Genomic DNA, 13,609 nt, shown 5'->3' with positions numbered 1-13,609 from the left:
TCAGTGTTTCTGATTTTTCTCATCATCCCAAATTGAAACTCTGTATCCATATATTTGCATCATTATTCAAATCATAACATTTTTTAAAGTTTTTTTTAAGTAATCTCTATACTTAGTGTGGGGCTCAAACTCACAACCCCGAGATCAAGAGTCACATGCTCTATGGACTGAGCCAGCAGGTGCCCATCAAATCATATCATTTGTGAGCATCTCTTTGCCCACATGATAGATGGATTGAATAGAATAAAATTCACAGGGTTGCAGCATGCTCCTGCAAATGAAGTGACTAGAATAAAGCCTAACATAAAAGTGAAGGTCATGGAATATAAGTCCCCATACTCTGCCCTAAGCCAAGCCTTACACTTAACCTAAATCAACCCAATATATGAACTGTCGAGGCCAAAGCACTCACCATCCAGTGCCTGAAATAAAAAAGGCAGAGTGGAATTTGTTTTTACTATATTAAGGGAGAGTTATGCTGGTGCGCTGGCCAGACGCGATATCTCTGAGTCTCTGAGCAGAGCCTACAGATGATCCTAGACAGGATTTTTGGGATTCTCAGGGCCTCTTATGGTTTGGCATTATTTGTAAAAGCCGCTTATTTGAGGGGGACTTTTGATTGGCTATCACTCACGGATGTGCTTACTGGAGTAAACCTGTTTCTGATTGGCTGACATTTAGAAACAAGGAGCTGATTGGTTGAATCACCAAGGTATTTTCACTAAGGTGAGTGGTCATTGATGATGGGTGAAAAACCGGTTCTGGTGGCTCCTTGTCATCATGGCTACAGGACGATATAGTCTTTTCCTAGGAGGGGAAGATCTTTTTATTCCCAGGGTTACAGTCTGCTTTTCCAAACAAGACCCTGGTGTGGACAAAACCAAGTGTGTGAAACTAATCTTCTCCCTCTGTCAGGATCAAACCCCATTGCATTCTTGGGTCCAAATCCTGGCTCTGATGTAAAGTCTTTGATTAGCCCTCGTCCGAAACTATGGCACTTTCTTGTAGTTTTATCTGGTCCAATCACTAACATTTCCTTCATCAACTTATTTATTCATAATCTCAATAAATATTTCTAATATTTTATGCCAAATACTACAAAGAGATGGATCAATAGACTGAGCAGTCTATCGAAAATTCCCAGAGGACATGCTTGTTGAGGTTGTTTTTACAAGTCTATTGAATTTGCATTGGAGGCATGAGATATTTTGAAATGTTACAAATATAAAATGGAATATTACTCAGCCATTAAAAAGAATGAAATCTTGCCATTTGAAATGATGTGGATGGAACTAGAGGGTATTATACTAAACAAAATAAGTTAGTCAGAGAAAGACAAATATCATATGATTTCACTCATATGTGGAATTTAAGAAACAAAACAGATGAACATAGGGGAAGGGAAGGAAAAATAAAATAAGACAAAATCAGAGAGGGAGACAAACCATAGAGACTTTTAACTATAGGAAACAGACTGAAGGTTCCTGGAGGGGAGATAGGGGGATGGGGTAACTGGGTGATGGGCATTAAGGAGGGCACTTGATATAATCAGCACTGGGTGTTATATGCAACTGATGAATCACTAAACTCTACCTCTGAAACTAATAATACAGTATAAGTTAATTAATTGATTTTAAACAAATAAATAAAAAGAAAAAAATGTTAGTTTCATAAGAACAGGAGAGTCTTCTTAGCAATGGGGAAAGCCTGTGTTAATACACAAATGTCAGTGTAGGGAAAACTAGAAGCATACATGTCATGGAATATATGGTATGTTGAATGGACAGCATTAATAATTAATTAGTAGTATTAATAATTTATGGAATTCTAAGTGTTAAGAGCTTACCTAGAAGGATGTGAGGGTATCTGGTTTTGCTGATAAATTCAAGACAGATTGAAATTTTGAGCCAGACCTTTTGTAGAGACTGGGAGAAAAACAGTCAGCAATGAGAACTGAGAATGCTTTGCATGATTTTTATCACAGGAATGAACTAAACCAAGACTATACCAAGAATTTTATCACCAACATATGGAAAGGTGGTATACAACTGTATCAGATATGTATAAGAAAATACCATTGGTGTGAAAATGGATCCAAAATTGTTAGTGCCCCTTTCTCTCTTTTGTTCTCCCAGTAGCTCTGCAGGACTCCACAAGTGCTGACTCATTTCTACTTCAGCAACAGGTGTCTACCTTCTGGCTGTTAGGGGTTTGTCCAAAGGACCATTATGTCTGACCTTTCTGTTTACTCCAGCTCAGTTCAGGAAAATCTGGACAGTTTTCCTTGTGTGGAGCCTGATGGTTGTGCCAATTTTCAACCAGTATGGTCGAGAGAACCACAGGACCAGCCCTGCCACACCCATTCAGATCAAATTCCCCATTGTGTAATCTTGTTTCATTATATCTGCAGACATAATTAAAAGGAGATGAGCGATCACTGGTCATATTCCATTTCATCCCAGCCCCAGAGCCCTGAAAAGGAGCTCATTTCCCTATTTGTGTCAGAACCCCTCCTCAATGAACTCATGCATTCACAAGCACCATACTTAATCCTTGAGCCTGGGTCAAAGGGGAGTCTTGTGAACAGGAAAGGAGGTGACTATGGCGATGTTGTGTTAGCTTTTCATCCCCTCTTCATTTCCCTCAAAGTCTAGTCATATCCTTCCTTGCAACACCTTCATATATTTGGAATCCTAAATTTTCTCCTCTACACTTTCTTTTTTTTTTTTTTAAAGATTTTATTTATTTATTTGAGAGAGAGAATGAGAGATAGAAAGCACGAGAGGGAAGAGGGTCAGAGGGAGAAGCAGACTCCCTGCTGAGCAGGAAGCCCGATGTGGGACTCGATCCCGGGACTCCAGGATCATGACCTGAGCCGAAGGCAGTCACTTAACCAACTGAGCCACCCAGGCGCCCTCCTCTACACTTTCTTCACCCCACGTAACAACTTGTGTTCCTTCTTCATACATGACAAAGGATACAGCAGTGTTGGTATATGGGAAGTAGCTCAGAGAAAATTTTCAGATAATCTTAGGTAAATTGTATCTCCACTATTGTGTGACTGTTCACTAGACATTGCTGTTCTCTGAATCATTAAAAAAAAATTCTTCATTTGTTATATGGACTTTCCGGGCCCATGTCCCTTTCAAGGATGTAATAAAATACTGTGAAATGACAATGCTCAGAAATCATAGTAACTCTCTTGTTAAAATACTGAAATAATTTCAAATGGATTTGGAATTTCAAATTAGTTCCTAATTACAAAATGCACAGTATTTTGAGTTTGAGAGGATAATACAGGATAGTATTATCCCAACACTGGGATAATCCAATAGATGATTTCTAAGACAAGATACTGTGGCTATCTGCTTTAAAGAAAAAGACTAATAAATTCACTCCTCCTCCATCAGTGCCCAATTATCTATGCACTGTTAAATGAAAAAGCACTCTAGCCTCTATGATCTTACAGTGCCATGACTACTATACGTGCTCAGCTTGTAGAGTGACTGGACAAGGTGGGCACGAGAGATGAATGTGGTTGCCCTGTGCAGCAGTCAGCAGTTGCTTTCCTTTGCTGTAACTTGTCTTCTTCTGCCAATTAGAGAGGTGCAAACACTATGATAATGGGTCTCATGTTAGAGTTTTTAGAGTTCTTTCCACAAGCCATAAATTTCCAGCCAATCACTCAGAGCAGCCTATAGTACTGAAGGTTAGTTTAAGGGTTTCCAGATGCAACCAAGGATGTGAAGAAGAGAGGTGGGTTAGTCTGAGGTGGTGTCTGGGATCTATTGTCTCAACAATGCCCCTTAACGTGATTCTGAACTTTGGCTGCTCCATTCTCAACAGACCACATGTTTTTAAAGGGCACTGTCTGGAGAACTCTAGGAGAGGATGTGAAAATCAAATGGGGTGTGGATGAAAGTCTTTCTCTCTTCACAGCCTCTACTGCCTCACTGTTCTTTCTCAGTGTCCCTCTTTGTATTCCTGCCGGAGGCCAAGGCCCCAAGGAGGAGGACACAGGGCTGGGCTGGGGTGCACCTACCTGTGACCACAAGCCCCAGGGCATCATGGGGGCTGACCACACATAACGGCTGCCGCTGTACCAACCATAGCACCTGTAGTTCCCTGAGAAGCTTTGGTTCACAGGACCTAGAGTGAAGTTGCCTTGGTGTCTGCCATTTTGGTTCTGTGACAGGGTGGCTCCTCCTTCCTTGATCAGTGAAAATCTATCAAATGGGATGTGTGCTGAACTGCACTGCAGGGAGATATTCTTCCCTAGCATCACCACAACGCCCTGGTCAACAGAGAAGAAGGGTTTGTTGTAGAAGCCTAAAAGAGAAGAGAGTAAGCTAATAGCAAGATTTTTCTTCCTTTCCCTGTTATCCCCACCACTCCTATTGGATCCACGGTAAGAGAAGGGAACACGCTGATGTTCCCTGATCCAAAGGAATGGGAACTGGGAACTTCCCATTTCACTACCCCAGGACCCATACTCTGTCCCAAACTATTCAGACAGGGCTGAGCAAGCAAGCAGCCTGTGCGGCTTGGATGAGATGCCATCTTCAACATATAGACATCTTGTTTCTAGAGCCATAAGACCCATATGATTCTGTTTCCAATGACAACATGTGGGGTTCCCCGCCACACCACCAAGCAGTCCTGAGACACCCACTGCACATCCCATAATTCAACTTAATTCTGACACTATCTACCTGGAGATAACATCAGATCCCAAAGATTACGGGCTCAGTCCTGAGAACACGCCCACTTCAGATGCCAATCACAAGCCTCTCGTGTCACCGGTGCTTCTGACAGAATGGCTGTGAACCCCTTCCTTGGGTTCATTTAATTTGCCAGAGCAACTTACAGGCTCAGGAGATCAGTTTACTTACTAGACCACTGGTTTATTATAAAGAACACAATCAGGGACAGCCAGATGGTAGGGATGCATAAGGCCAGGTGCCCTCTCCAGGTGCGCCTCTCTACCAGCACCTCCACGTGTTCAACAACCTGGAAGCTCTCTGAACCCCATCCTTTTGGGTTCTTATGGAGGCTTCATTACCTAGGCATGGTTGATTAAATCTTTGGCCATTAGCCAATTGATTCCACCTCCAGCCCCTCACCCATCCCTGGAGGTGGGGGTGGGGTCGGACTGAAAGTTCAAACATTTTATTCACACGGTCGGTTCTCCTGGCAACCAGCCCCGGTCCTTAAGTGGGGTCCAAAAGTCACCTCATTAACATAACCTCAGGCAAGGTAGGAAGAAGGGGTTTGTTAGAATATCAAAACACTTTACCATTCTTAGTCATTCAGGAAATTCCAAGGGATTTAAGAGCTCTGTGCCCGGAACAGGAACAAAGACCAAATATATAGTTCTTATTATAAATCACAATATCACAAGCTTTATTTGGGGAAAAGGGGGAATAGTATCCAAAGAGTTTGAGGAGCTATGTCAGAGGCTGAGAGAGGCAACATTATGTAAAAAGAATGTTAGCAGGTGAAAAGACCTGGAAATTCAGGATGGACCCTTCCAGAAACAAACCCTTCTAGAAACACAGGGTCAAGCCACCCTGAGGACAGAGGGCTTAAAATCTAGGGCCGGACTTGTGCAGGGAGCATAACCTCCCCCTCCTTAGGTACAGACTGCATTTACTGATTTCTATCCATACAGAAAGGGTCAGGAGGAGAAACCTGCACATGCTATCTCAGCCAGGTACTCAAGCTCAGCATCAACAGCCATATTCACTTGTATGGTGTGTACCCTTAATGTGATGTGGTGAAAATGGCGCTGCGCTTCTGTGGTCTTCCTCACAGTTACCCCAGGAACCCTGTCTTACCACGAGAGAAACATCAGACAACTTCCAATAGTGGGGCATCCTACAAAGTATCTGACCAGCCCTCCTCAAAACTGCCACAGCCAAGAGCAGCCTAGGGAGAAATGACAACTGCATGCAGTGTGGGATGGGATCCTAGAGCAGATGAATGACCACTGCGTAAAAGCTAAGGAAATCTTTTTTAAAATTTTTATTTAAATTCAATTAGCCAACATATAGTACATCATTAGTTTCAGATGTAGTGATCAATAATTCATCAGTTGCCTATAACACCCAGTGCTCATCACATCAGGCGCCCTCCTGCATGCCCATCAACAGTTGTAAAAGCTAAGGAGACCTAAATAAACTGTGCACTCTGGCACATGCTAAGTTATCCATATTGGTTCATTAATGATAAGAAAAGTGCCATACCAACAGAATATGTTAACAACAAGGGAGAGTGGGTGATGGGTATATGGGGATGTTCTGTCCTATCTTCTCAATTTTTCTGGAAACCCGAAACTGTTCTAAAAGTAAAGTCTACATCAAAAACTAATGATGCTTTGGTAAATGGATCCCATTTACAGCAATCCCAAAACCATAAGATACCTCAGAATAAACCTAACTAAAGAGGTAAAGGATCTATACTCTAGGAACTACAGAACACTCATGAAAGAAATTGAAGAAGATACAAAGAGATGCAAAAACATTCCATGCTCATGGATTGGAAGAATGAACATTGTTAAAATGTCTATGCTACCCAGAGCAATCTATACCTTCAATGCCATCCCTATCAAAATTCCAATGACATTTTTCAAAGTGCTGGAACAAACAATCTTAAAATTTGTGTGGAATCAGAAAAGACCCTGAATCACCAGGGAAATGTTGAAAAAGAAAAACAAAGCTGGGGGCATCACATTGCCCAATTTCAAGCTATATTACAAAGCCGTGATCACCAAGACAGCATGGTACTGGCACAAAAACTGACATATAGACCAATGGAACAGAATAAAGAGCCCAGATATGGACCCTCAACTCCATGGACAAATAATCTTTGACAAAGCAGGAAAAAAAATGTAATGGAAAAAAGACACTCTCTTCAATAAATGGTGCTGGGAAAATTGGACAGCCACGTGCAGAAGAATGAAACTGGACCATTCTCTAACACCCTACACAAAGACAAACTCAAAATGGATGAAAGACCTCGATGTGAGACAGGAATCCATCAAAATCCTAGAGGAGAACATAAGCAGTAACCTCTTTGACATCGGCCACAGCAACTTCTTTCAAGATACATCTCCAAAAGCTAGCAAAACAAAAGCGAAAATGAACTTTTGGGACTTCATCAAGATAAAAAGCTTTTGCCCAGCAAAGGAAACAGTCAACAAAACAAAGAGGCAACCCACAGAATGGGAGAAGATATTTGCAAATGGCACTACAGATAAAGGGCTGGTATCCAAGATCTATAAAGAACTTCTCAAACTCAACACCCAAAAAACAAATAATCAAGTCCAAAAATGGGCAGAAGATATGAAAAGACACTTCTCTGAAGAAGACATACAAATGGCTAACAGACACATGAAAAAATCTTCATCATCATTAGCCATCAGGGAAATTCAAATCAAAACCACAATGAGATACCACTTTACACCAGTTAAAATGTCAAAAATTGACAAGGCAGGAAATAATAAATGTTGGAGAGGTTGTGGAGAAGAGGGAACCCTCTTACACTGTTGGTGGGAATGCAAGTTGGTAACAGCCACTTTGGAAGACAGTGTGGAGGTGCCTCAGAAAATTAAAAATAGAGCTACCCTATGACTTAGCAATTGCACTCCTGGGTATTTACTCCAAAGACACAGAGGTAGTGAAAAGAAGGGCCACATGCACCCCAATGTTCATAGCAGCAATGTCTGCAATAGCCAAGTTGTGGAAAGAGCCAAGATGCCCTTCAACAGATGAATGGATAAAGGAGATGTGGTCCATATATACAATGGAATATTACTCAGGCATCAGAAAGGATGAATACCCAACTTTTGCATCAACATGGATGGGACTGGAGGAGATGATGTTAAGTGAAATAAGTCAAGCAGAGAAAGTCAATTATCACATGGTTTCACTTATTTGTGGAACATAAGGAATAGCAAGGAGGACATTAGGAGAAGGAAGGGAAAAATAGGGGGAAATCAGAGGGAGAGATGAACCATGAGAGACTATGGACTCTGAGAAACAAACTGAGGGTTTGTTTAGAGGGGAGGGGGCTAGCCTGGTGATGGGTATTTAGGAGAGCACATACTGCCTAGAGCACTAGGTGTTATACGACAACAATGAAGTGTGGATCACTACATCAAAAACTAATGATTTATTGTATGGTGACTAACATAACATAATAAAATTAAATTTAAAAAAATTTGGAACACCGAAAACAACCCATAAACACATCATGGTCATTTGCTGGAAATTAAAAATAAAATGAAAATGAGAGCTAAAAAAAAAAACCCCCCAAAATAATGATGTATTGTATGGTGACTAAGATAACACAATAAAATTAAATTAAATTAAAGAAAAAGTAAAGTCTATGAAAAAATAAGAAAGAAAGAACACCAAGGGCTGGAGACCCTGGATGTGTCCTCACCTGTCACCACCAGCTCCGAGGCTTTACTGTGCTCCAACCAGTGGTCCTGTTTCCTATACTGGCACTGATAACACCCTGCAGTGTTTGGATTCATGTGTTCAGTGAGGAATTCAGCCTTCTTCTGAAATCCCAATTTCTTCTTCACCACCTCAAATGTGGAGTTTCCCAGGATTTCCTGTTGGTACAAGTAAGACTCAGGAGTCCCCCAACACAGGATCTTCACAGACTCATTCCAGGGAATCACAGAACCAGGTGTGGCAGTTATGAGAGGAACAGGAAATTCCCCTAGAAGAAAATAAAGCCCAGACTCAGGTGGTCGGCTATGGAGAAATCACACTGCTTTCCTTCTCTCTGGGCAGAATACAAATAAATTAAGGTGTGCACTGGGTATTTACCACAAAGATACCAATGTAGGGATCTGAAGGGGTATGGGCACCCCGATGTTTATAGCAGCAATGTCCACAATAGCCAAACTGTGGAAAGAGCCAAGATGTCCACCGACAGATGAATGGATAAAGAAGAAGTGGTATATATACACAAAGGAATATCATGCAGCCATCCAAAGGAATGAGATCTTACCATTTGCAACGACGTGGATGGAACTAGAGGGTGTTATGCTGAGTGAAATAAGTCAATCAGAGAAAGACATGTATCATATGACCTCACTGATATGAGGAATTCTTAATCTCAGGAAACAAACTGAGGGTTGCTGGAGTGGTGGGGGGTGGGAGGGATGGGGTGGCTGGGTGATAGACACTGGGGAGGGTATTGTGCAAGACTGTTGAATCACAGATCTGTACTTCTGAAAGAAATAATGCAATATATGTTAAGAAAAAAAAGAAGAGGATAGCAGGAGGGGAAGAATGAAGGGGAGTAAGTTGGAGGGAGAGACGAACCATGAGAGACGATGGACTCTGAAAAACAAACTGAGGGTTCTAGAGGGGAGGAGGGTAGGGGGATGGGTTAGCCTGGTGATGGGTATTAAAGAGAGCACAGTCTGCGTGGAGCACTGGGTGTCATGCACAAACAATGAATCATGGAACACTACATCAAAAACTAATGATGTAATGTATGGTGATTAACATAACAATAAAATTTTTTTTTAAAAATTAAGGTGTGAAGGACCTGCAATTCTTTCCTTTTTAAAATCTTTTTTTGGTATTTTCTAAATGTAGTAAAATATATAAAATGTGAAATTTAGCATTTCAACTTTTTCTTTTCTTTTTTTTTTAGGTAGGCTCCACACCCAACATGGGGCTTGAACTCATGACCGTGATATTGATAGTCATGTGCTCTACCGACTGAGCCAGCCAGACACCCTTCCCCCTTTTTAACCATTTTTTTTAGGTGAACAGTTCAATGGCATTAATTACATTCACTACATTGTACAAACATGACCTCTATTTTCAGAATTTTTTCATGACTCCAGACAGAAACTCTATAATCATTAAGCAATAACTCCCGACTCCCTCTTTCCTCAGCCACCAGTAATATCTGATCTGCTTTCTGTCTATGAATTTGCCTATTCAAGGTACTCCGTATCCGTGGAATAATACAATATTTGTCCTTCTGTGTCTGGTGTATTTCACTGAGCATAATACCCTGAGTAAGGTTCACGCATGTTGTGGCATGTGTCAGAATACCCTTTGTTTGAATGGCCAAATAACATTCCATCATCTGTGTAGACCACATTTTGATTATCCACTCAGGCCAATGGATATTTGGGTTGTTTCCATCTTTGGCTATGGTGAATAATGCTGCCCTGAGCATTGGTGTACAGGTATCTGTGCAAGTCCCTGCTTTCAATTCCTTTGGTTATATACGTAGGAATGGAACTGCTGGATCATATGATAATTCTATGTTTAGCCTTTTGAGGAACCAAACTCCTTCCTCTTCATGTTTATTTTCTTTTTGAGGTGTAATTCACATAGCATACAATGAACCATTTTTAAAGTGTAGGATTCGGTGGTATTTAATGCATTCACAATGTTGTGTAACCATCACCTCTCTTTTTTTTTAAGATTTTATTTATTTATTTGACAGATAGAGACATAGCAAGAGAAGGAACACAAGCAGGGTGAGTGGGAGAGGGAGAAGCAGGCTTCCCGCCAAGCAGGGAGCCCGATGCGGGGCTCAATCCCAGGACCCTGGGATCATGACCTGAGCCAAAGGCAGACGCTTAACGACTGAGCCACCCAGGCGCCCCCCCCTTTTTTTAAAGATTTTCCATCACCTCTATCTTGTATTTTTATCACCCCAGAGGAGACTTTGTACACACTAAGAGGTCACTTCCCACTCTTTCTTCCCACAGCCCCTCCCCTAGCAACCAAGAGTGGTATTTTGTTGCCATGGCAATCCTCATCAACAACTCACAATCTGCTGGTTCCTTTATTGATGTGTATCATCTATTTTAGATCTGATAGTGATGTACTCAACTGCAGCTCTGTGAGGGGGGAATGAAAGGGGCTCTGCCATGTTCAGGAGGAATGCCATCAAGGAAGACCAACCTACTACCTGTGGCCATGGAAGATGTTGACTGTATTTACCAAAAATTGCAGGACTTCCTGTTATTCAGTATTATTCATTCACCAATACATCCACGCTTTTGTTCTTCCAAAGTATATGGAGAGATGCCTCCATTAATGCAGACACAGTGTTCATTTAATATCATGACCTAAACTAGTGGTTCTCAACAGGGGGCAATTTTGCCTCCCAGGGGACAATTTGTCAATCCCTGGGGACATTTTTGGTTGGGACGGGAGGCACTGTTGGCATCTACTGGGTAAAGGCCAGGGATCTTACAATGCACAGGACTTCCCTCCCAACAAAGGATTATCTGCTCCCAAACGTCAATAGGTCCAAGGTTGAGAAACCCTGACCTATACAACCTGTGTAAGATCTTTAAGGGAGTGATGATGTGGGAAATGTCAGATACTAATTTTTAAAAATACACAAGTATATAATCGCAGTTCATGACACATAGTCTGCAGCATAGAGATATAGATCTTGGAGGTCTGATAATAGATGTAAGGGTTCAACTGATACATGAGGATGAGTAGCAATTGCCTAGGCAGTGTGGACTGGCAGGTCGGGGGCATTGTGGATAGAAGGGATGATGGGAGAAGGGTTAATGAAGTACAAAGAAGTAAGGGACAAACTAAAGTAAGTTCAGCATGGGTGAGGAGCAGAGGTTCAGTGGGAGATTGCAAGATGGGTTGGGGAGGCGGATGCAGCCTGGGCAGGCAGTGCTTGGGACAACCGGTTACATCAGTATGTTTATCTGAAGTTTGACCCCTGAGGGGTTCGAGGGAGATGAAGATACCCGTGTTTTAAACACACAAGTAATCCAGGCTACAGTCTTTAGAAGGATCTGAAAGAGAGAAGACACAGATGGACAAGGCAAGAGTGGAGGTGACAATATACACTCATACTTGAGAGCTACTTGGTGTCCATTACAGAGACTGCTTGAGAGGGTGGGACTAAGGCAACATCCCATTAGATGAAGCAAAGTGGATAGAGTGGAGAGAATTAGGTTGTGAAAAAAAGTAGGTCTGACATAGGGACAGATATTGGGCAATCACCAATGGCTCCCAACTTCCTCACCCCTGTATTTGTGAACATTCAGTAAAATATGTGTCTTTGACATCAGGGCAGACAGCCTAATGGAAGAAAACACTAAATCCAGGTCTGAGTACAATGTGTTTGAGGGTTTTGGAGAGAAGAACACAGCAGAGATGGCTGGAATGGGGAATAAAATTGGAATTTGCTTGGGCTTTTGACTGTTCTTCTAACCCTTCTGTACCAAGGTATAAGGTGGCTGGGAGAGAGTTACCGGAACACTTACCTTCCTGTGCCTGAATCTTCTGGCTCAGACAGAGCACTGGAAGAGAGAGATTCATGAGAGATGAGTCTTCCAGTTTCCAGTGTTTGTTTTAAGTCACCCTGCCTAATGACACGCAGGGTGTCATTTTTTCTTCCACAGCAAGCATAGCTTTGAGGCTCATCTTTTAGTTTTATCTTCTAGATTTCAGGCCCTAAGGCTCTCATCTACAGGAACTCTGGACCCATCATGGATCTCTACACAGCATGACATGGGTTGAACATGTCCCACAGGCTACTGGGATATGGGAAGACACAGTTATAGATATCTGGGCAAAGGCCAACTCTCCAATATGGAGGTCAGAATCTCCTGATTCCTCATAGTAAGAGGGACACTGACTGTTTTGGGGCTCCCCCATCTTCCCCCCCTTACCCACTTGCATTCAAGAACTCACTGAGACAGAGAAAGATAGTGTCTCTGGGGTCCATGATTCTGATACAGCCTCAGCCCAGTTAGTCTCTTGTTGGTGCACATTTGCAGAATGACAGAGCCTCGTAAGACAGTTAGATAGATCAGCAGGAAGTATGAGGTCAGAGTCTTTGGTCAGAGAATTTCTCCATCTATTGCCCCACAAGTAATGGTTCCTTCCCAAGAACTTAGTTCTGGATAGCTCTTGGGTTGGGCCCAAGAGGAGACCAATCTTCCTGCTTATGTTTCCTATGAGAAACGAGTGTTTTCCTCAACCGATGTCTAATGGGGCTCAAATCCTTCTTTAAACCGGAACCCACATCCAAGTGGAAGGGCCTGGGACAGAGTATAAGATGGTGCCATACAGACAGAGATTTGTCTTCATTGGACTGTTTAGTCAAAAGTCATGTGTCCTTGCCTGTTATGTACCCATGTATCTTCTCTGGAATTCAGGGACTAAGTATATCCACTTGGTCTTGATAAGGAAGACAATATACTCTTGCACTGGGGATTTTCTTTATGCCAGCATGCCAAGGAATTTTCTCAGGAGCTACTCATCATCTGTAGGGAAAGAAAGTCCTATACCTATACCAATCTATATATCTAGATACAGATACTGGATAGATAGATAGATAGATATTTAGCTGTAAGATGGGATGGGAAGTCAAATATTCCAAATCAAATTCTCTAACACTTATCACATTTTCATTATAATACATACCTACATACTCTTGCCTTCCAATACACCAAATGCCTAAAATCCTGAGCTTCTCACCTCTTTTGGAAGGCACCACCAACAGTCAGATTTTAAAAATAGTGAAAATGAATCTTTAAGAGAAGTGACTTTGCCAAAGATCCTGCAGCTAAGAGGGAGCA

The 13,609-nt window shown here is 41.9% G+C and overlaps 1 protein-coding gene across 3 annotated transcripts; it reads right to left on the bottom strand.

The window, feature by feature from the left end:
• Positions 1 to 609: 609 nt before the first annotated feature.
• FCAR (Fc alpha receptor) lies at positions 610 to 12,967 on the bottom strand. 3 transcript variants are annotated; one of them, XM_025849018.2, is made up of 6 exons: positions 12,720 to 12,967; positions 12,290 to 12,325; positions 8,446 to 8,730; positions 4,043 to 4,329; positions 1,847 to 1,925; positions 610 to 807 (listed from the first exon to the last, which is right to left on the bottom strand). In XM_025849018.2, exons 1-6 carry the CDS (start codon positions 12,751 to 12,753, stop codon positions 785 to 787), a joined length of 744 nt encoding a protein of 247 aa, XP_025704803.1. In that variant the 5' UTR covers positions 12,754 to 12,967; the 3' UTR covers positions 610 to 784. The 3 variants fall into 3 exon arrangements, with proteins under 3 accessions (XP_025704803.1, XP_073745423.1, XP_073745424.1); XM_073889322.1 differs by having other exon boundaries at positions 610 to 1,925; XM_073889323.1 differs by lacking the exon at positions 610 to 807 and having other exon boundaries at positions 1,834 to 2,404.
• Positions 12,968 to 13,609: the final 642 nt, after the last annotated feature.

The sequence above is a fragment of the Callorhinus ursinus genome, unplaced genomic scaffold, assembly GCF_003265705.2.
Source record: "Callorhinus ursinus isolate GAN/ISIS: 27379988/994484 unplaced genomic scaffold, GSC_fseal_2.0 scaffold106, whole genome shotgun sequence".
Classification (NCBI taxonomy): domain Eukaryota; kingdom Metazoa; phylum Chordata; class Mammalia; order Carnivora; family Otariidae; genus Callorhinus; species Callorhinus ursinus.
This window is presented reverse-complemented; position numbering and strand designations above follow the sequence as displayed.